At 39.4% G+C, this 21,692-nt stretch overlaps 1 protein-coding gene across 4 annotated transcripts in view; it reads left to right on the top strand.

Moving 5' to 3' along the window:
• Nucleotides 1–1,050: 1,050 nt before the first annotated feature.
• The window catches only part of HBP1 (HMG-box transcription factor 1), a 30,696-nt gene continuing 10,054 nt past the window's right edge, over nucleotides 1,051–21,692 (top strand). The window contains exons 1-8 of one of the 4 annotated variants that reach the window (XM_068550384.1): nucleotides 1,051–1,094; nucleotides 10,180–10,363; nucleotides 12,501–12,729; nucleotides 15,575–15,713; nucleotides 16,243–16,354; nucleotides 16,443–16,555; nucleotides 18,983–19,139; nucleotides 19,826–19,970. In XM_068550384.1, coding sequence (XP_068406485.1) covers nucleotides 1,080–1,094; nucleotides 10,180–10,363; nucleotides 12,501–12,729; nucleotides 15,575–15,713; nucleotides 16,243–16,354; nucleotides 16,443–16,555; nucleotides 18,983–19,139; nucleotides 19,826–19,970 — 1,094 coding nt within the window. In that variant the 5' untranslated portion in view covers nucleotides 1,051–1,079. Of the gene's footprint in view, nucleotides 1,095–6,771; nucleotides 6,985–7,970; nucleotides 8,048–8,744; nucleotides 8,951–10,179; nucleotides 10,364–12,500; nucleotides 12,730–15,574; nucleotides 15,714–16,242; nucleotides 16,355–16,442; nucleotides 16,556–18,982; nucleotides 19,140–19,825; nucleotides 19,971–21,692 lie in introns of those variants that run through there. The other 3 variants (XM_068550383.1, XM_068550385.1, XM_068550387.1) reach the window with 3 other exon arrangements.

Here is a 21,692-nt window from a genome sequence, read left to right as displayed (position 1 = left end):
ATTCAGATAACGATTCACAAATTAAATCAGTTTAAGTCACACATTATACCCCTCCGTATTACCTTAAACAACGAGCAAGCTGGTCAATATGGAACACATCGCTTTGACTTCCCTTAATTCCAAAGGCAATAGTAATCGCCCCTCGCCCCTCCCGCCCCGAGCTTTGTAAATTCTCCAGACCCCGAGCTTCTCTCTCACAGTTCATCCCCAAGCCTCTCGGTGCCTGGCACGTAGCCGGCATTCAAAAAATCTCGGGTGAACTGAACAGAGTTGGCAGAGAAATCTCAAGCTGCTGTCCCGGGAGGGGCGAGGCCAGGCTCAGGATAAAAGAATGCTAAGTCTTCCCACTGGAGCTCAGCAACACCTTTATTATCCCCACTATGACTGGGGCCGTGATTTGTGGGTGACTGGGTCCCCCACGAGGCAGCGCTGCTTCCGCTTGTGCAGTCATCTCCTTCCCCTCGCACTAAAACAATACCTTGGCCTCCTGCCAAACTTTGAGCAGCGAGCGACTCTGGCTGTTTATGGCCCGGAATGGGTGCTGCGAGAGGTTTGGGGCGGCTCTCAAGTGCTAGCAGAGGAAGAGAAGAGGCCAAAGCTCTAAAACACTCACTTCCTCCGCCCCCTCCCTTTTGTCCCAGACACCAAAACAAACGAGCTAATACACGTGTCCCTATGACTCTTGTTTACTATCAAGACTGCACTGTGCACGCACTTCTGGGATATGTAGTCCAACCGGTTCCTCCGACGTGCAGTTCCCGAGAGGAACGCAGCTAGGCCGAGACTACTAACCCACAATCCATTTCGCGGGCAAAGTTTGGCTCGGGTCCCGGCAGTCTCGGCAGCAATCCAATCCGAAGCGCTCACCCTAGTGATTGACACGCCGTCTTCTCCACTAAACACAACACAAAAGTCAATACAAGCCCGCCCCCCGAGACGGACCACGGTATCACCCAATGGGAAAGGGAAAGGATCGAATGGCAGTTCCACAGACCAATAAGAGGGCGAAGGAGCTAGGAGGAGGCTCAACCTCCGGGGGTTTGAGGGGAGGGGGAAGACGAAGCTTGAAAGACTTGGTAATGGCGACGGGTTTGGTAAGTAGGAAAGTTTCGGTTGAGGACTAAGAGTGGCAGCGGGAGCATTAACGTGCGCCGGGGAAGCCGGCGTCAGTCGGAGAGGGGTACACGAGTTGCTGGTGGTGTTGTCGCGGGCAGGGCGGCCCGCGCCGGGGCTGCCCGCACTTCGCGGCGGGTTTGTTGTCTTTCTGTTCGGGAAGGGGTGGGGGTGGGGAAGGGAGGGGCAGGATCCCGAGGGTATCGGGCGGCCGGGCGAGCTCGGGTCGACGCTCCTCTTCCTCACGGCGGGGGCAGTTAACCGTCCGATATCTGCCCGAGGCGAACCCGCCGGACCGGCGCTTCCCGCAAGCTCAGCTGGGCTTCGCGGCGGCGCGGCCCGTGGGCGTCTCGGGGCGGGGGCTGGGAGGCGTAGGCGAGGACGGCGCTCCGGGGGTGGCGTGGTGGGTGGCCGAGCCGGGTGCGGAGATGGGGCGGGCCTGGGCGGGGGAAGGGGGCCGACGCGGCGCCGGGGCTGCCCCGGAAAGTTTGACTTCAACTCCTTGCGAGTGGGCGGAGGGTCGGAGGTTGGCCCGGGGTCGGAGGCCGGCCGCGGGTGGGGGACTGCAGTGAGGCACCGCCTCTTTAGGGGCCGAGAGGGGCTCGGGCCGAGCCGGGAAGCTCGCGGAGCCGCTGGGCCCTGGGGCTCATTGTTACGCAGTTCGAATGAATGGGCTCCTTGGCGCCTGCGCGGTGGGGCTGAGCTGAGGGGAAAAACAAGCCTGGAGTCCAGGCTGCGGTCACATGATGGGGGGAGGGGAGGGGAACGCGATGAATGGTGAAAGAGGGTGGGGGATGGACTTGGCGTGAACCGGGAGGCACTGCCTCTGTGTGACCGAGAGCGAGGCTTGGCAGGCGATTCCAGTCTCCGCCGTCCAACCTATACTGCTGCCCCAGGCAGATTAAAACAAAACAAAAAATCCAGGCGAAATCGACAGTCGGGGCCCGGTTTTTGTAGCTGCTTCTAACGCTGCACGCTGTCTAGGGGATTTCACTCTCCGCGGTGCGTTCTACACCATGTAGAGTTCGTTCTTCAGGAGTTTTCAGCAAGGAATTTTTGTAAAAGGAGCTCTGACTGCAGGGAGATACTCAAAGACTCTTTAGCTCTGGGAGCCAGTGATGCTAAGAAGGGAGGAGGGTAAAAGGGAGTTGTGGAGTCCTCCCAACAATTTCGACTAAGCGCTTTAGATTTATTTCCCTCTAACTAGCAATAACAGGTGATTCCCAGCAGTGGTTTTGAAATTAAAGTTACCTTTTGAGAATTAAAACAATTTTAACACTTGTAAATACTTTTCTATTGTTTAACTACTGATAATCATCTACATTTGTGATGTACTTCTAGATCTTTCAGTCTTTGCTTTTTGTTATTGTTTTTGATATTTTCTGCTTTAGCTTGCTAACGGGAGTGTTAGGGTCAACTGTTGAGTTTCCATGATTAAACTACTTAGTTCTTGCTGAGCAGGTAATTGTTGACAAAGTTTTAAGGAAGTTTGAATTATATTCAAAAGAATTAAATACACTCATTAAGTTTTTGAGCTACTTTATACTTTTGAGGAAGCCATTTAGCCACTTTATAGCAAAGTACTTTAAAACAATAGTTTTTGTTTATTCGAACTTAATATGTTATTTATAGAATGAAATTTTGATTTCACTTTCTAGTTTCCATTTTATTTAGTTTCCTAAGCCCCATTACCTTTTTCAGCCTGGAAAACTCTTCCCCCTTGTTCACTTCTCAAACGTCTACTGCATACGTTATTTTAAAAGTTAGCTTCTCCCGGGATTTCCCACAATTTCCCATGTTTCACAGTGCCTGCTTCTCAGACTTCAAACATGGTACTGTCGCTTTAAGAGTTGTCTCCTCCACTGTATTTTAATTTCTTTGGACGTTTTCCTCACTATCCAAATGCTACGTGATGAAGGCAAATGGGCTTTATGAATGAATAAACTGCTAGACCTTGAAGGCCCTTGAGGGAGAATTGCTAGCTGGTCTGCTGTATTTCTGTTTGAAATGAAAATATTAGTACTTTTTTTTGCCATAAATTATGATAAGTTACTACCATGTTAATGAGACAATACCAGGTATTTTACATGTATTATGTTTTGAGTATGAAGGTGAACATTTATCTAGAATGAGAAAATAAATCACAACAAATTAATTTTATTAAGCTGACAAATACCTTTGTATATCACAAAATTCAGGAAAATGATATTCTTTATTAACAATGATATTCTTGTATATTCTTGTTTATGCCTGACCCATCAATAATAGTCATATACCTTCATATTTTGATCTGCATTTACTTTTGTATTTCATATCATAGTTTACACTGTCATTTTCTGTAGACAGAATAGAAAAATAATTTTCTTCTCTAATATAGTTGATTGAATTTTTAGAAGTTATTGTTAGTAGTTTAGAAAAGCTTTTTCCACAAGTTGTTATACATAATGTGAAATTTTTTACGGTTACAATCAAGTTTGGGAAAATAAATTTCATATATGAATTCTTTCATATATGATTTCAAGGTTTTTTCATACAGTGACTCATCTTAAGTACTATGTGAATTGACAGTACTCTTTAACAGGTTTGTGGATAGCTTGTAGTGGTGTATTAGGGGTTTCTGTTATCTTCATCAATTTCAGTATTTTGTGTCAAGTCAGCACAAAATTAATAAGAGCTTATATAGACGTATTTGGCACTGGGCAACTGATAGGTAGGAGAATGCTTTGGAACCAGGTAAGGGTGTGTGATGTATAGTGTCTTATATACTTCCAGTAACTATGAAAGGTAGACAGGTGCTGGTCCCATTTAGGAAGAAGAAAACTGAGGCATAGAAGTTAAACTGTTCAGAGTCATATAGATGGTAAGTGATATTCTACAGTAATATATTTTATGGAAACAATACCACCCACTGTTGGGGTGTGGATTTTTTTTTTTTTTTTTTTTTTACCTCAGAACTGTGGCAAACTAGAGTTGTAGAAACATTTCTCTAAAATCTTTTGTTTGAAGTTTCATTGAAAATATTCTAAAAGAACTACATTAAGGCCTTCAACTGCTTTTGGTGTAGAAAGTTATGTTTAATATAGTTTGTTATGGAGGCTTATTTTAGCTTGGAATTATGTAATCCATTTTAAATACCACTTCAATTCCTCATGTTAGAGTTATAAAGTAATTGCAGATTACTGTCTCTTCACGTTCTCCCCACAAACAGTTTGAGCTTGATATAGAAGTTCTTCAGGATTAGGGGAGGGCATGTAGAAGATCCTTTCCCTGATGTCCACAATGAGGATGGAAAGATAAGGAGTCAGGGAAGAATTGGCACTTGAAAGTAGTTGAAGTTAGAATGTCTAACTTATGTTGGTCTATCCCTTTTGTCCTTTTTCTCAGTTTCTTTTTTTTTTTTTTTTTTTTGGAAGAGAAAATGGTCCCATTCAGTCATTAGAGCCCTGTTTTTCTCATCCAGAATATTATTATGATGTATATATTTTTTCTTGGCTGTGCTGCACGGCATGCGGGATCGTAGTTCCCTGACCCAGGGATCAAACCCGTGCCCCCTGCAGTGGGAGTGCAGAATCTTAACCACTGGACCTCCAGGGAAGTCCTTCCTCATCCAGAATAATACTTTGTTCAGAGCTATTTTGAAGTTTATACAAAATTAGATGAAGTATGTGGAAATGCTTGGCACATAGTAGGCATTTAGTAAAACCTAATTTCCTTCTTTTTCATTCAGTGAGACTTGGCTGTTTTTAGGCATCTCTTCCTCTCCTCTTCCTAAGATTTTGTGGATATTTACTTCTGAAAGTTTGCAAAACAAATGCAGTAGGGCCTTCTCATCCCCACCCAATAAAATACAAATTGGTAATATTGAACATGACATTTCAAAGTACAACTGCTGGAGAATTTTACTCTTCCTTTTTGAGAATTCACAGATCTAGTGAAGAGTTGACGTGTCCAGAGTTAACTAAAACACAAGATGAGCTATGTCCAATCCTGTAATACCAAAGTGGTATACAAAAGCATGAATGAACAATAGCGTTAGCTCTACCAGGAGAAATTTGAAAGAGAGGCTTGTTTATCATAATGAATATCTAATTGGTGTAATGTATGTGGGGAGTTATTTTTGAGTACGGACTCTTCTGGTGTTCTTTTACAGTATCAGAGGCCTTGTTTCCCCCAAATACTATAGTTTGACAGAAAACTGAGAGACAAAAAACTTACGTTTGTGTATGGGCTTGAATTTTGGTTTCATGTATTTTATTTAATTCTCACAACAGCCCTGTGAGATAAGTAGAGGTACCTTGAGATTAAGCGACCTGCCCCAGGTTACCTGGCTAGCAGGTGAATTTCAAGTCTGTTGACTTGAAGTCTAGGCTCCTGTTTACTGTACAGGAGGTTTACAGAAGGAAAACTTCCACTATCTCAAGACCAACCTTTTGATAGCCTTGAGCAATGAGAGGTGAAGACACACAGAACTCAAGTTCAACAAATATTTATTTGGTCCCTTTTGTTATTTGCTTTGAAACTAAAATGGTTTTTTCCAACTTCATTTAAAGAGTATTGTGATGGGATGTTGGTAGATTACTAAGACAGAGTGCTGAAGAAATGCTAGAAGTTGCAAGGAGATATGAGTGCAGAGTGAATGGTGACTGGGCACCCGGGACCTGCTGAGGGGGAGAGCAAACCTAGCTGGGAAGAATGAGAAACCAAAGGGCCCTGCAGAGGGAGGGGAGGACACCACAAACTAACTGCAGCTCTGCTTCCTACCCGTAAGGAGAGCTCTGAGAAGAGGTATATATGTATAGTGCAACTCTGAATTTCATAATAAAGGGGAAAAGTGAGAAATTTTTCAAGTTTAAGATTGCAACTTGGGCTGACTTATGCTGATCACATCTGTATATGAGGCATGTACAGATGCTCATTTGGAGTTTGAGTCATTAAGTCAGGATAAATTGTGTTCTCTGTACTTAAGATGTTGAAAAGTTTTCTGTGGAAAGAGTTAAAATCTGCTATCTAAACTTAATATTGGCTGTTCCAAGAACTTACACAGAATAACTAGCTCCTCTCACGTTTGGGGCATTACTAAACAAGGAGTCTGCACTGATACTACCAATTACTGTTTCTTTCATGAGGACTTTCTGGCCACACCGCAGGGCATGCGGGATCTTCCCGACCAGGAATTGAACCCGGACCCCCTGCAGTGGAAGCTCAGAATCTTAACCACTGGACCGCCAGGGAAGTCACTCATAAGGACTCTCAAAGGAGGCTGGGAGCGAGTGGCATAGACAGAAATTGGGAATGTGAATATACTCTACTCTTAATACACTCTCCCTTAAATATTTGTTTTAGATGTTCCTGCATACTCATGTCGTGTTTCAGTATGGTTTTTTAAGTAGACTCAAAAAAATGTTTAAAGTGTGGTTCTGATCATGTTAGACCTCTGTTCAAAAGTATGCAGTGGTTCCCATTGTCTGCTAGTTGCTAATAATAATACTGGCCAGTCTACATTGAGAGTTTGCTCTGTTAGGCACTATTGTAAGCTTTTGACATTTATGAGTTCACTGAGTCTTTACAAGAACCTATACAGATGCTTTTATTATTTACGTATTACAAACAAGTCATAAAGATTTTAAATAAATTGTCCAGGGCACATAGCTGGCAAGTAGCAAATATAAACTCAGTAGTCTAATTTCAAAGTCCTTATCCTTGTCTACAAAAAACAAACCAACTAACCAGTTTTCCTAAATTAGGATTGAAGATTCTCATCCCAGTCTACCTTTCCAGCCTTAGTATTGATGGATGACCAGGAGACACACAGGCCATCCTGCCTCCTGGCTTCTATGTTCTTCTGATTTCATCCAGTACTTTGCTAACTCTGTGAGTTTGCTCATGTGAGTTTCTCTCATTGGGAGCCTCCCATCCTTTCTTTTTACCTGTTTATAGCCAAGCCGTGGCTCTGTAGAACTATGGTCATTTGCTTATATCTTTCCACTTAAGTGAAGATTCCTTGAGATTCATGATCAACTGTTCATCAATGCATCTAGTATAGTGCCTTGTACATAATATGTATTAAATAAATGAATATATATATATACACACACACATATATTTAGATAAAAAGGAATGTGGCAATCATTTTTAGCCTGCTGGTTCTCACAACGCACCAGGGGTTCTTTTGAAAGAAAACAAGTAAAAACCAGTGCACCAGGGTTGTACCCCAGACCAAATAAACCACATGCTTCGGAAGGAAGGTGGGGCCTGGGCCTCACTGGTTTGAAGCAGGCGTGGTTCTGTGTGCCACCAGGGTCGAGAATCTCAGATCAAGCTAAGTTTGCTTGGCTTTTGCAATGAGAAGGTGGAGGCTCAGCATCAGGATTTGGCGACTTGCGCTTGAGAAGTCGATTTGTGTTAGCACAGCTCCTGTAGCCACCAATTTTGTAGGAAATTATTTGTTATACCCTAGCAGATTTGCTGTAACTATATCATAAGAGTGTGATTAATCAATACATAATAGCTTGTTCCTACTGGAAAAGTGTTCCTTTGTTGGGAATGCTTCAGACATCTTTTAGATAAACTGTTATTTGCTTAAGGTAGTGGTATGGTCTGTGACCTTTTATTGAGATGTGTTGGATAACTTGTCAGATTTCCCAGGGAGGAAATTACCGAAGCTGAATAGCTAGTTGTCTGGTCTCCTGTTGTTAACTGTTTTCAATAACTGTTCTGTTTAGAACATAAAGTGCCCATAGTATGCATAATATTGCCCTATGTCAGTCTAGGGATAAAAAACTTTTTTTTTTTTAAGTCATTTTACATTTTTTTTTTTTTACTCACTTTGTTTCATTTCATCCGCACAACTGCTCCAGGAAGAGAAGAGCGGGAGTCATTAGCCCTGTTTTCAGATGGAGATATTGAAGCTCAGTCACTTTAGGTCATAGATTTAGTAAGTGATTAAGCTGCTATCAAACCTATGTTTCCTTCCACCTACCCCAGTGCCCTTTTCACTACTCCGTACTACATCTCACAGTCGGTATTGTGTAAGGCTCTAAGTGCCCAAGAAATGGGTAATATTTGAGGAGTACAGGCAGAAAGCATCTGAAATAAAATATTAGAAATAAAGTAAGGCAGTGGGCAGTTTGGCTGTATGTGTCAAAAGCCTTAAGAAGATGTTTAATTGCCATCCAACTACTAATCTGTCTCTGGGAATCTAAAGAAATAACCAGATATAAGCAAATACTTAAAAAAAAAAAAAGAATGTAAATTCACTGTTATTTAGAAGATTGGAAAAACTGGGAACACGTTTAGCAATAGGAGGGATAAATAAATTTTGGTACATCCTGATGATATATATTATTTAACTATTTAAAATAGATCTTTGAAAAAATTAGTGACATAGGAAAATGCTTATGAACTTATGTTAAGGAAAAGGTCTCAACTATTAATATATATAGTATGAAGTATGAAGAAAAATAAATGATTTTATTTAGGTAAAACATAGGTCTGTGCATGAAAAAGAGATTGGATTGTAAGATAATACATCAAAATGTCATAGTATCTAACTCGGGTTGGTGGGATTAGAAATAATTATTACAGGGGCTTCCCAGGTGGCGCAGTGGTTAAGAATCTGCCTGCCAATGCAGGGGACACAGGTTCGAGCCCTGGTCCGGGAAGATCCCACATGCCACAGAGCAGCTAAGTCCGTGTGCCACAACTACCGAAGCCTGCGTGCCTAGAGCCTGTGCTCCGCAACAAGAGAAGCCACCACAATGAGAAGCCCGCTCGCTGCAACTAGAGAAAGCCCACGCTCAGCAACGAAGACCCAATGCAGCCATAAATAAATAAATAAGTAAATAAATAAATAAAATTTTTAAAAGAGAGATAATTATTATATTCCTTTTTTTTTTTAAGAAAAGCTTTTTTCATTTTTTTTCCACAGTGGTCATATATTTTATAGTCAGGATAACATTTCATAATTTAAAAGTTCATGGGGAAATGCCCTCGTAGAAAAAAATCTGTCAGTGTTTGTCGGTGATTATGACATGGCTTAGAAAGCTCTGGTATAAATGTCTTTTCACTGCATTTTTTGATCAGCCTGGGCTAGGGTACCTGACTTCTACGGTACTTTTTTTTTTTTTTTTTTTTTTTGGTCACACCACGGGATCTTAGTTCTCTGACCAGGGATCGAACTCGGGCCTCGGCTAACCCTGGTAGTAGTTAGCGCCATGTCCAAACCACTGGACTGCCAGGGAGTTCCCGACTTTTGGTGACTTTTAACAGCAGTATATTCTGTTTTATTTTGAGAAAAAAAAACTATATATGTATTTCATATTAACTCATTAGAACTTTTTAAAAATGAGATTTGGAGTAGAGCCTGAGAAATCAGGAAATCTTGCTGCTTCTGTCACCCATGTTAAATAACTAATTTGATCATCGTCCAAAGGCAAGAGTGTAAAAGGTATAACCACATTTTATATTATTCATCTTTGTAAAAATTGTAGCCGATTCAGAAGGTCAGGTATCTTTTTAGTATGGTTAGGTCCCAAATTCTCATTAAGAAAACATTTTTATTTTTATAAGAAGTATATAGTATATGGCCATTTTAAGAAACTCTTTTCTATTTTATTTTTTTGTCTGTTTTGTTTTTTGTGTTTTCTTTTGGCCCTGCCACACGGCATGAGGGATTTTAGTTCCCTGGCCAGGGATGGAACCCACGACCACTGCAGTGGAAAGCCCAGAGTCTTAACCACTGGACTGCCGGGGAAGTCCCAAGAAACTCTTTTTAAAATATTTGTTAGAGACTGTAATTTTAAGTTTGTTAAACTTGTTCACTTTCAGAAGATGAGAAAACAAAATAATGAACACAGTTGATAAATACTAGAGAAATTAAAATAGAATCTTCCAAAAAATGTGCAAAATAGAATAGACCTTCAGTCATCCATGTCTAAAGGTTTTGAGGGGGATACAGATAGCAATGTGTGATTAAAGATACAACATTGTGATGTCTCTGATTGATTTTATACTTACGTTATTTCCAAATCACATGACTTGACATTTTTCTCTTATATTATTTTTAAGTCGGAGCACCATAACATGGTGTGGGAAGTGAAGACAAATCAGGTGCCTAATGCAGTACAGAAACTCCTGCTAGTAATGGACAAGAGAGCTTCAGGAATGAATGACTCATTGGAGTTGCTGCAGTGTAATGAAAATTTGCCATCCTCACCTGGATACAACTCTTGTGATGAGCACATGGAGCTTGGTAAACAAAATTAAGTTTTTAGGAAGCTCACTGAGATTCAGATTAATTTTCATGTTTAGCTAGCTTTTCCACCTACCTTGAACTGATAAAAAGTATGTCAAGTTTTTGTACATTAGGAGTTTTCAGTGTTCTCCTATTATTGCTTGTGAGGTATTACTTAAAACCAACCTAACTTGGGGCTATTTATGGTTATCATAGAGACTCATTTACAAACTTTCAAACTAAACTGCCTTTGTGGATAAAGATGAGCCTTTGACCACCTTATGAAAACCTTGCTGTGTGGCTTTTCAAAAGATGTTACTTTTGAAATATCCATGTGAGCTCAGCAAATTATGCTGGCCACTATTCACGCCTGGTTTGTTGGTATGATGGGGAAATTACAGTGGACCCTTGAAATTTGAGGATCTGACATTTGTGATTATCACTGCTGCTGAGCTACTTCAAAGATACGTGATCTGTAGAAGTGTGTAGGTTTGCTGAGGTATGACTTTGAATTGTATCGCTTTGAGGTCGCTGTTGAAGACAGTGAACAGGTGATGAGTGATCTTGGCTTGCTGCCCACTTTTCATCTTGGCTTTGTCCCCATTTAATGTGCATTTTTCTCTGATGTTCCCAAAAACCTGAGATGTGAGTGTCCTCATTTTATAAATGATGAAGTAGAGGAGGTTATATGCTGGAGTCTTCTTTGGGAATTTGGAGATCTTAAAGGTGTTGGGACATAACCTGTTTGAATGCTGAGAGATTGCTGGGCCCGAATATTCATTGAGGAGTGGTTACTATTGAGCAAGAAGCCCCAGTTCAATCAGGTAGTTGATTCCTCCATTGTCACACTTTAGGTTTCAGGAGGAAATCAGGAACCTAGGGCTCAGGGGGTCAAAAACTTGTACCACCCCTCATGACTTCAGTTTAAAAGTAGTTTCCTTAACTTGAAAGACAGAAATGAACCCTTTACAGTAAATAAAGATAGTCAAAGAACAGTGTTGGCAGTGAGGGAAGGGAAACAGCTCCACCACCATGAGAATTACAGAGTGGAATTATCATAAGTTGGTGTGATATTTTAGCTGCTCTGTGAAGAGGGGGATACCTTCTAGTCACTTTTATGAATGGATGTCTTGAATCAGTACTTGTAAGACATTTCTGTTTTAGTGAGCTATTCTGGGATATTCCCCTGAATAGGAATTAGGAGTATGTACTTTTATAGTGACAGTTCAGGAGAACTCTCAACACTAGAAGAGTTTCTTGACTTACATATTGAAGAGACGCAGTGGATCTGTAGAGTTTGTAGGTATGTGTTTCAAAGAGGGTTGTTTTGGTTGTTGTTTCTCTTTTTCTTTTTTAAGGCCTGCAAGACGCTTTTTCTCCCCTCCTTTTTTTTTCTTTTTTTTAATTCAATTTTTTAGAATTCAGTCTATCTTACAGTGTTCATAGCCTTGGCATGTACATGAGTGGTCCTTGGGTACTATTTCTAGTTTTCTTTCTTGGGTAGCTGAGAGTCCGTCATGAACTACCTTTCGGGAACACACTTTCTGGAAAAAATAATGAATGTTACTGAGTTCAGACTTTCTCATTAAAAAGAAATAATTTAGCATAGATAAAGTCTAACAAGTAGTACCTGAAAATATATAATATGATCTAGGTTTCATCTTTGAAAATTGTTGTTTTCATTTATTGCAGTAATCTTGTTGAACAGGTTCAAGTGTGTGAACAATAAGTACATCTGTGTACCCATAAAACGCCTTTTTCCTCATTAACATGTTAACATAAAAATGTCTCAGTGGTATATGGATTATTCCCAGGTGAGCTATAAAAAACTGGGGGAAAAAGTCAGAAAACACAAACAGAACAGTTGGTGAACAGTTGTGGTAGTTACATGGTTTGAGTAGTGAAGTCATTAATCCATTTACATGCGCTAGGTTTACTTTTCTGTCAGACTCTGTTGGCCCTTAAATGTATAAGATGTCATTTTTTTTTTTTCAGTTGAAACTTGTTTTCATTCAAGAAAACATTTTGAGTTTATACTTTTCCTCTCACAAAATTAATTAGCTAAATTTGAGGACCTCTCTTCCAACTGTGATTGTAGAATTGTTCCCTGTATTAGTAATTTCCTTCTTATAATCTTGAGTGTGCTTATTTGCAGATGATCTTCCTGAACTTCAGGCTGTTCAGAGTGATCCTGCTCAATCTGCCATATACCAGCTAAGTTCAGATGTGTCACATCAAGAATACCCAAGACCTTCTTGGAACCAAAATACCTCAGAAATATCAGAAAACACTTACCGTGAAAATGAGGTGGATTGGCTAACAGAATTAGCAAATATCGCCACCAGCCCACAAAGCCCACTTATGCAGTGCTCATTTTACAACAGGTGGGAACGTTGGCTGTATTTTAATTGAAAACTTTTATCATTACAAAATGCTTTTTTTTTCTAGTTTTAAAAGTAATAATGCTGTTGACCATCTCATGAGTGGTTTATCAAAGTCATTAGAATTAAGCTCTTTGTCTTAAAATAATCAAAGAGCTGTTTCACCCAATGTCATGATTTCATATTTTGAGAATTAGATAAAAGTGATACGAGAACAGCAGAGTCAAAAATATTTGTAAATGGTTTAAAGTCATAAAAAAATACAGCAGACCAAGAATACTTTTATTATATATTTCTACTTAGATGAAAATTATATTTGTCTAAAGAATCATAATTAAAATAGACATATTTTAAACTTTTATCAACCTTGAGTTTGGTTCCTTTTGGTCTAGGTTTATTTTTTTCCACAGTGTATGTGGCCTTATGTTATTTATATGTTTGCTAATATTAAAATGTTGAACTTACAAAAGTAGACTCCTATTGGTAGAAACCACTGTTTCATATACCCAGACTAGAGTTTAAGAAAATGAATTAATGGTGCTATGAAATTATGGAAGCTTCCAACTAATATTCCTAGAGAGACTTAAATGGATAATATTTTATTAATTATCCCCCAGATTATAAAATTGGCTATGTAAAAAGACATAGGTAAATATGATAGTTTGTAGGGAAGAGAAATACCCAGGTTTGCACTCATGTGGGTGGGTAGACCAGAGTCCATAATAGGTGATGTAGGAATGACTGAATTTTGGTAGTGTTCCTAAGTTAGTATAGTTCTTTGCTGAAGAATAAACTTGTTAGGTGTGAAGCCCAGCAAGTTACACTGTTTTTCTTCTATTCAGCAAGGTAATTGGTTTTGATTAGAGCAAATTCAATTTAATTAACTTCAGTTTAATCCATGAAGAGTTCCACAGGAATGAAAAGTTGCCTTTCAAAGTATTCCTTTATTGTCCCAGTTTTCATTGTAATCTTAATAGTCAAAAAGTGAAAAATTGTTTTACAATTAAAAAAAAAAAAACCCTGATTTTACTATTGGACTTTCTTTTTTTCCCAATTTTAGTTTAGAGATAGTACTTTTCATTTTCACAGTAAACTCATGAGGATTAATAATTTAGTTCATGGAAAGTTGAGTAAAACCCTCAGAAGAAAATTAATGTTAAAAAAAAAAACAACAAGTAAAGGAGTAGCTCCCTAAAGATGTAGATTACTCTCTGCTGCATTTTCTATGCTTCCCTTCTTCCTAGGGAACAAGACCAAAAGTCACGCTCTGCTGTCTTGCCTGCCTTCTAACACAGTCAGTGGCTGTTCTTGTGACTTCTTGTAGAGTGTTAAACTGTGTTAGTTATTGAACTTGGGATGCCTGATGTTGTAACTGTACAGTACCAAGGGGTTGAGGACAGGTAAAATTTATATTATCCCTGCATAGATAGAGGGATGAAGAGACCATGGTGTTAGTAATTCAGACACATGCAGCATATTAATTTTTACAGAACATTTAGGCCATATACATTTTAGAACATTACATTGTTACTTCTCTTTTAAATGGTTACACAGAAGAACTGATAAACTCATTTTCTTTTACTAGTCACGAAGGCAGAAATGAGCTGAAGGAATTTTTAGCAGTTTGGCCATTCTCTTATACTTCATAAAGATGTAAATGTGTAATAAAAGGAAGAAATTGGGCAAAGATGAAATATTAAGTATTTGTATTTTGAAATCCAAAGTTGATTGGAGAGTAAGCTAAAAATGCATGGAAATTTGAGGGCTTTTTACTTAAGAAGTGTTATGAACATGAAAGCAACGTACGGTTTTATATATAGATCCTCATTTAAAAATTAATTTCTGCGAAGGTATAATAAAAATGTTAATTAAGTTTAAAAAAATGAGGGCTAATCAGATTTCTCAGAGAATAAGGGAAGAATTGGAAAGTAAGATGTCCCTCCTCTTTTTAGAAAGAGGATTAGTACAGACAAGTGTAAACATTTTTCTGTTAAGGACCAAATCCTTAGTTGGCATCTCAGAGAATGTCCTGATTTGGGACCTTCAGATTTACTTCTTAGACCCTGAAATTTTCCTTTCTGCTGCTTTCCAAACTCCCGAGTCAGTATACCTTACTGGTCATCCTTTATGGGCTTGCTGCTTACTGTTACCCCTCTTACATGTTTGTGGGGGAAGGATCTTAGTGTGTTCCGGGGAGCCCCGTGTACTCTGAAGGGAGCATTGCCTGGTAAAGAGACTTTTGACAGGAAAGCGGGGCAAGAGGTAACTTACTTTTTAAGGTGATCCTGGGGGCAGAAGTAACTGGCTTTATGTGCAGATGCTTTGCAAATAGGCTGTTTTCTACTATAAAAAGTTTAAACGTTTTAGCTTCAGGTAGTTCACTGTATCTGCCCAGTGATACAGGTGGTTGGTAGGTAAAGAGTTCCGTGTTGGTCACGTTGAGCTTGGAGGGCCGAGATTTGGTGACCACATCACAGTAGGAGAGAGAAAGGGATCGGGAGCCCTGCATAAAGGGGCATCATCCTTCATGAATGAAACTGCACACTTGTATGTACTTAGTGATATAAAAATGAGTGAATGAGTAAATGAAACAGTAATTTGGAATTTAAAGTATATTTTCTAATCTGAAAACAGTGTTTAAAATGTGTGAAGAGGGTCTGGGGAAGATGTTAAGGAACAACATACAACATAGATGAACAACATAGATGAAACCCTGATGGCTTTATTAGTGTTTCCCATAGGTGTCTTACATGTAATAACATTGGTGTTATGAATATGAAGTTCACCAAAAGGAAAGCTTTACTTTAAGGACCTTTGCTTTGTGGTTAAAACGGTTTCTTTATTTTAGATCATCTCCTGTACACATCATAGCTACTAGCAAAAGTTTACATTCCTATGCGCGCCCTCCACCGATGTCCTCTTCTAAGGGTGAGCCAGCCTTCCCTCATCACCACTGGAAGGAGCAAACGCCAGTCAGACACGAAAGGGTAAGTTTATTCATGAGGTTAAACTTCATGAAATTCGTACAGCAGCTGAAAGACATTAACTTTCCCTCTCTAAGCAATTCTCCTGAAGCACATGCAGATGGGAAATAGTCTCGCTCGCTGTTCTCCTACTGATCTGGATTCAGTTTTATGTACAGCTCTATTAACTGTTAGGAAAGTTTGTTACCAGTGGGAACATGCATTTAACTAAAACTTCCCAGAACTTCAGTTTTCAAAGGCGATTTTTTCCCCTAAGTTTAGAATGATTAAGTTATCCACTAATAAGAAAGTCTGGGGACTTCCCTGGCCATCCGGTGGTTAAGACTGTGCCTCCAGTGCAGGGGGCCTGGGTTCGATCTCTGGTCAGGGAGCTAGATCCGGCATGCCACAACTAAGACCCGGCATAGCTAGCTAGCTAGGTAGGTAGGTAGGTAGGTAGGTAGATAGATAGATAGATAGTCTGAAGACACAAATTAACAAAATACATCTTACAGAAAAAAAACCTAGAAAATTTGTAATATTTTTTCTACAGGCAAACAGTGAGTCAGAATCTGGCATTTTCTGCATGTCCTCCCTCTCGGATGATGACGACTTGGGGTGGTGCAATTCCTGGCCTTCGACTGCTTGGCACTGTTTTTTGAAAGGTAAAAAATGCTTGAATTCTTTACAGTTTACTTGTGTAGCAAGCACACTAGTCGCATATCTAATACTTGTTTTTTACTTAAACTGTAGGCACACGACTGTGTTTTCATAAGGGAAGCAATAAGGAATGGCAGGATGTGGAAGATTTTGCTAGAACTGAAGGCTGCGATAATGAGGAAGATCTCCAGATGGGCACTCACAAGGTTGATTTAAAATTCTTCAAACTTTTCCAAGTCTTTCAAAAGGGAACATAGGTTTATTATTAATCTACAGGTGTATCCTCCCATTTGCTTCCATGTTTAAATGACATTTTACATTTTGGGAGGAGCTTTTGTGACTACTCTGCTGCTTAGCCTGATGGAGAGGAGCAGTGACTTTAGGTTTTACCTTTATAATGAAGCTTGTTAGATGGGAAAAAGAGTGTATTTCTTAGCACTTTTTACACATTTTATTTTGGGGAAAATTAAACTGGCATTAAACACAAAATGAATAAATAAGCAAACCAAAGCCTTATCTTAGGTAATCTACAAAGTGGTTAATTCTCCTATGGATAAGTGAGAATTGATTGAGTTACTTTTAAAATGACCCATTAAAATGCTGGTATTTTCTAAGTCGATAAGCAAAGGCAGTAGTGGGCAGCAGTAGCATAAATGTTGGATGAAACCTTTATCTTTGAAATCTTCAATTTCTCCATCTCCACTGTGGGCAGAGAAATTGGGCATGTGAAGTGTGCTTGTGTAAAATTCCTGTTTTGCTCCTGCTGTCCCCTACTAGTGAGTTTCTTGAGAACAGCAGTCCTGACTTGGCTGCCTTCAGTCTCCCCTTCTTGCTGTAAGCATTACATAGTGAAGTTCACCGTAGTCCGACTTCAGCCTCTGCTGCTCTACTAAAATTGTCTCAAAGGTTACTAGCTTTATTTTGATTTCTAAAGAGACTTCTGCTTGTTCTTTTTGACATTTCTGCAGTGTTTGACATAGTGGATTGTCTTCCCTTGATTTGCGTAGCACGGCAGTGCCCTGCTTCTCCTTCTGATGTCTTGTCTGTTTCGACTGGTGGCTTGTCTGCCCATGATGTTGAATGTTAATAAGGTTCTACCCTTCCTCACTCTCTTCACCACTTTTTCTCTGATGATAATGTCGACAGCAGCTCTTTGGTGGCCTGTGGAAACTGCTTTGGTCTTGGAGTCAGGAAAGCTGGGCTCTTTCTAGCTCTGCCAGCAGCTATTTGCATGACTGGCCTTGGGCAGTCTGTCAGCCCCACTGGGTGTTGCCTTCCTGATCTGTAAGATGGAACTGGGATTAGCTTTAAGTTCTTATAGCTCTAAGAATTAGAAGATTCTGTAATCTAGTTATTAGTGTAGCCAACACTGGATTCACCTTTTTCTTCCCCATCCAGGTCCATTTTTCCCCTTTTAAGAGTATTACTACCCTTTCTTGATTGCCAGATGCAAGACCTTTCTTTCTTTCTTTTCTTTCTTTTTTTTTTTTAATATTTATGTATTTATTTCGCTGTGTTGCAGCACGTGTGCTCTTCATTGCATCGCGTGGGCTTCTCTAGTTGTGGCGCGTGGGCTCCAGAGCGCGCGCGCTTAGTTGCCCCGTGGCATGTGGGATCTTAGTTCCCCGACCAGGGATTGAACGTGTGTCCCCTGCATTGGAAGGCAGATTCATAGCCACTGGACCACCAGGGAAGTCCTCAAAACCTTTTCTTGATTGCTTCATTCAAAACGTGAATGAAGTTGACTGTTTCCTCTCTTTGTATTCAGTTGAAAGATTTTTTACATTTATCCTTTTCTTTCATTAGTTACTTTGACTGGACACTGTAGCTAGCTGTTGGCATGTCTGTCTCCTTCGTTTTTCTGTGAATTTAAGGGTAGGGATCATGTGTTTTCAGAGCCTAGCACCTGGCATGTACTAAGTGCTCAATAAATATTGGTTGAATTTAAATTCAGCCTGGTTCTACCACCACTGCACTTGTCAGTTCAAGACTGTAATGGGGTTCTCTCGTTATATCTTCAAATTGAATATTAGAGGTACCTTTTATCTGTCGTCTTTGTCATCACCTTAAAATCAACAATTATATTAATAAAAATATTTTCATTGACTTCCCAATACCTTCTCAAAGGAAAGTTTAAGCACTTTGCCTGTCTTTAAGATCCCTTTACTTACTTACTTACTAACTGGGCCCTCCTTTGCAGTCTTATTTGCCCCAACTCTGAACTAATCTTGTATTTTTAGCAGATGCTCAGCACTCTACAAAGAAGTTATTAGTCACAACTATTCCTGGTGTAAGGCATGTTCTTGTACCTTTCTAAATTGCATTCTTCTTTTAGATTCCAGTTCAAATGGGAATCGAAACCTCTCCCCCCAATCTTTTTCTCTTGGAGTTAATGTCTCCCTTTATTAAACTCCATTAGCATTATTTGTACTTGGATTGAAGCACTTACTCCAGTCGGCTTTATATTGTAGTAATATCTGCCTTTCTTCGCTACTGGGTTGAAAGCTCCTTAATGGCAAGGATCCTGTCTTGTTTATTTTTACCTTTTCCACAAAGTCTTACACATAATAGGAACTTCACTCCATGTTGAATTGAACATTGCCAATTTATTTAATCTATGCATGTATTTCCAGGGCTATGGTTCTGATGGTCTAAAGTTGTTATCACATGAAGAAAGTATATCATTTGGCGAGTCTGTACTGAAGTTGACTTTTGATCCTGGTACAGTAGAAGATGGTTTACTTACTGTAGAGTGTAAACTGGACCACCCTTTCTATGTTAAAAATAAAGGTAGGGCTTCAATTTTGAATTTGTAGTAACTTTTTAAAGAAAGCTTCTTAAATCTATAATTACGTCTTGTGGCATAATTCTTTGATGATTAAGAAAAAAATTTTTGAAGGGAAAACTTCTTTCAAACTAATTAATACTACCATAGGAAATGCCTTATAATAATACCTAATGATGTTTAAATGTCTTAGCAGTAGTCAGGTGGAGCTCTACTTCCTGTGGGTATGAACTTGTAGATTCATGTAGCATACTATAATAAGCTCTCTGTTGTTTTGATATAGTTTGGGGAATGGAGTATTCTGGTAATTGAATTTTGGTTGAGGCCAGATATGCTTTACACCTGAATCACATTAACACTCTTGTCATACGTAATGATTCAGAGACTATTTCATGGTCTCAATCATCATCATTTATCATTTACTATCTTGTAGGTCAGTGGAAGTGCTGATTGATAGAATTTGATATATTAGTAAAATGCTGAATTAAACTAGTCTTGGAGGGCTTTTGCATTGTTTAAATAAAACACTTGGATTTGCTTTGTGGCAAAGATACATGACTTGTGTTATAAATCTATCACATACTTTTTATTTTTAAGACTCAGAAGTGACATATCTATCATATAATAAATAATTTGGATGCTTTCTGTCAATCTCCGTCCTTTATATAACAATAGTTTGCTTTAACTTTAGGTTGGTCATCATTTTATCCAAGCTTGACTGTGGTACAGCATGGCATTCCATGTTGTGAAATTCATGTTGGTGATGTATGTCTACCTCCTGGACACCCCGATGCCATTAATTTTGATGATTCAGGTGTTTTTGATACATTTAAAAGGTAATATTGAATTCCTTTTTTTCTCTCTGAAAAAAAATTAAAGTTTACTCTTAATCTCCCTAATGATTGCTGTTTAGGAGGTTAAACCTTTAAAGATCAGAGAATTATAAAAGGACTACTTAGAAGAGGTATATACAGTTGACTCCTGAACAACACAGGGGTTAGGGGCACTGACCCTCTACACAGTCGAAAACCCACATATAACTTACAGCCAGCCCTCTGTGTAGGCAGATTAAACCAACCATGGACTGGGTAGTATTTACTATTGAAAAAAATCCATGTGTAAGTGGACCCATGCAGTTCAAACCCACAGTGTTCAAGGGTCAACTGTATATGAATAAATGAAAAAGTACTCGGTAATTAAAGTAAAATAATAGTTCGAGTTTTTTATTATTTATTTATTTTTGGCTGAGTTGGGTCTTCGTTGCTGCATGCGGACTTTCTCTAGTTGTGGCGAGCAGGGGCTACCCTTCGTGGTGGTGCATGGGCTTCTCATTGTGGTGGCTTCTCTTGTTGTGGAGCACGGGCTCTAGGTGCGCGGGCTCGGCAGTTGTGGCTCGCGGGCTCGGTAGTTGTGGCTTGCGGGCTCTAGAGCGCAGGCTCAGTAGTTGTGGCACACAGGCTCAGTAGTTGTGGTGCACGGGCTTAGTTGCTCCGTGGCATGTGGGATCTTCCCGGACCAGGGCTCGAACCCGTGTCCCCTGCACTGGCAGGCGGATCCTTAACCACTGCACCACCAGGGAAGTCCCTCAAGAGGAGTTTTATGAAGAATGAAATAATGCCATTTGCAGCAACATGGGTGGACCTAGAGATTATCATACTAAGTGGAGTAAGTCAGAGAAAAATACCATATATCATCACTTATATGTGGAATCTAAAAAATGATGCAAATGAACTTATTTACAAAACAGAATTAGACTCACAGAAATAGAAAACAAACTTATAGTTACCTAAGGGGAAGGGGGTAGGGAGGGATAAATTAGGAGTTCGGGATTAACAGATCCTAATATATAAATTGCTATATACATAATAGATAAACAACAAGGTCCTGCTGTATAGTACAGGGACGTATGTAATAAACTATAAAGGATAGGAATCTGAAGAAGAATATGTATGTTATATATATATAACTGAATCGCTTTGCTGTATACCAATAACTAACACAATATTGTAAATCAACTATACTTCAAAAAAAGACTTTTACATGGAGTAGTGATGTAGGAAAAGTGACTTCATAAAACATTTAAGATTAGATTAGGAAAATACCACATATGTCTAGGAATTAAATAGATCATCTTTGATAGTTAAGAAAAAAAAAATTTGCTAAATCTGGCCAGTTGTTTTGAACCAGACCATAAGTCTGTTAATTGTATCTTTTTTTTTTTTTTTAGTTAACTGTGTCTTCGTTTACTATTCATTTTGACCAAGGGCATTAGTTGCATGGATTAAAAATTGTAAAAACAGCAAAAAGTTGACATTTGGAAAGACTTAAAGAGGAAAGTGATTTTTCCTGAGATCACCCTATTAGTTAGTGGTAGAATAGGACAAGAACCCATGTGTGCTGACATTCAAGAAAGTTGACCAACTGTCTGAATTTGTGCAGAACTTTTCTGGTTTTAGCACTGAAAGTCCTGCAGCACTGGAAACCCTTCAGTCCTGGGAAAACGGGGGCAGTTGGTCACCCTCCTCCCAGAAGGAACCCAGAGAAAGTATATGATATCT

The sequence above is a fragment of the Eschrichtius robustus genome, chromosome 8 (genome assembly GCF_028021215.1).
Source record: "Eschrichtius robustus isolate mEscRob2 chromosome 8, mEscRob2.pri, whole genome shotgun sequence".
Classification (NCBI taxonomy): Eukaryota; Metazoa; Chordata; class Mammalia; order Artiodactyla; family Eschrichtiidae; genus Eschrichtius; species Eschrichtius robustus.
The sequence above is the reverse complement of the archived record's forward strand: the minus strand, read 5'-3'. Positions and strand labels throughout refer to the sequence as shown.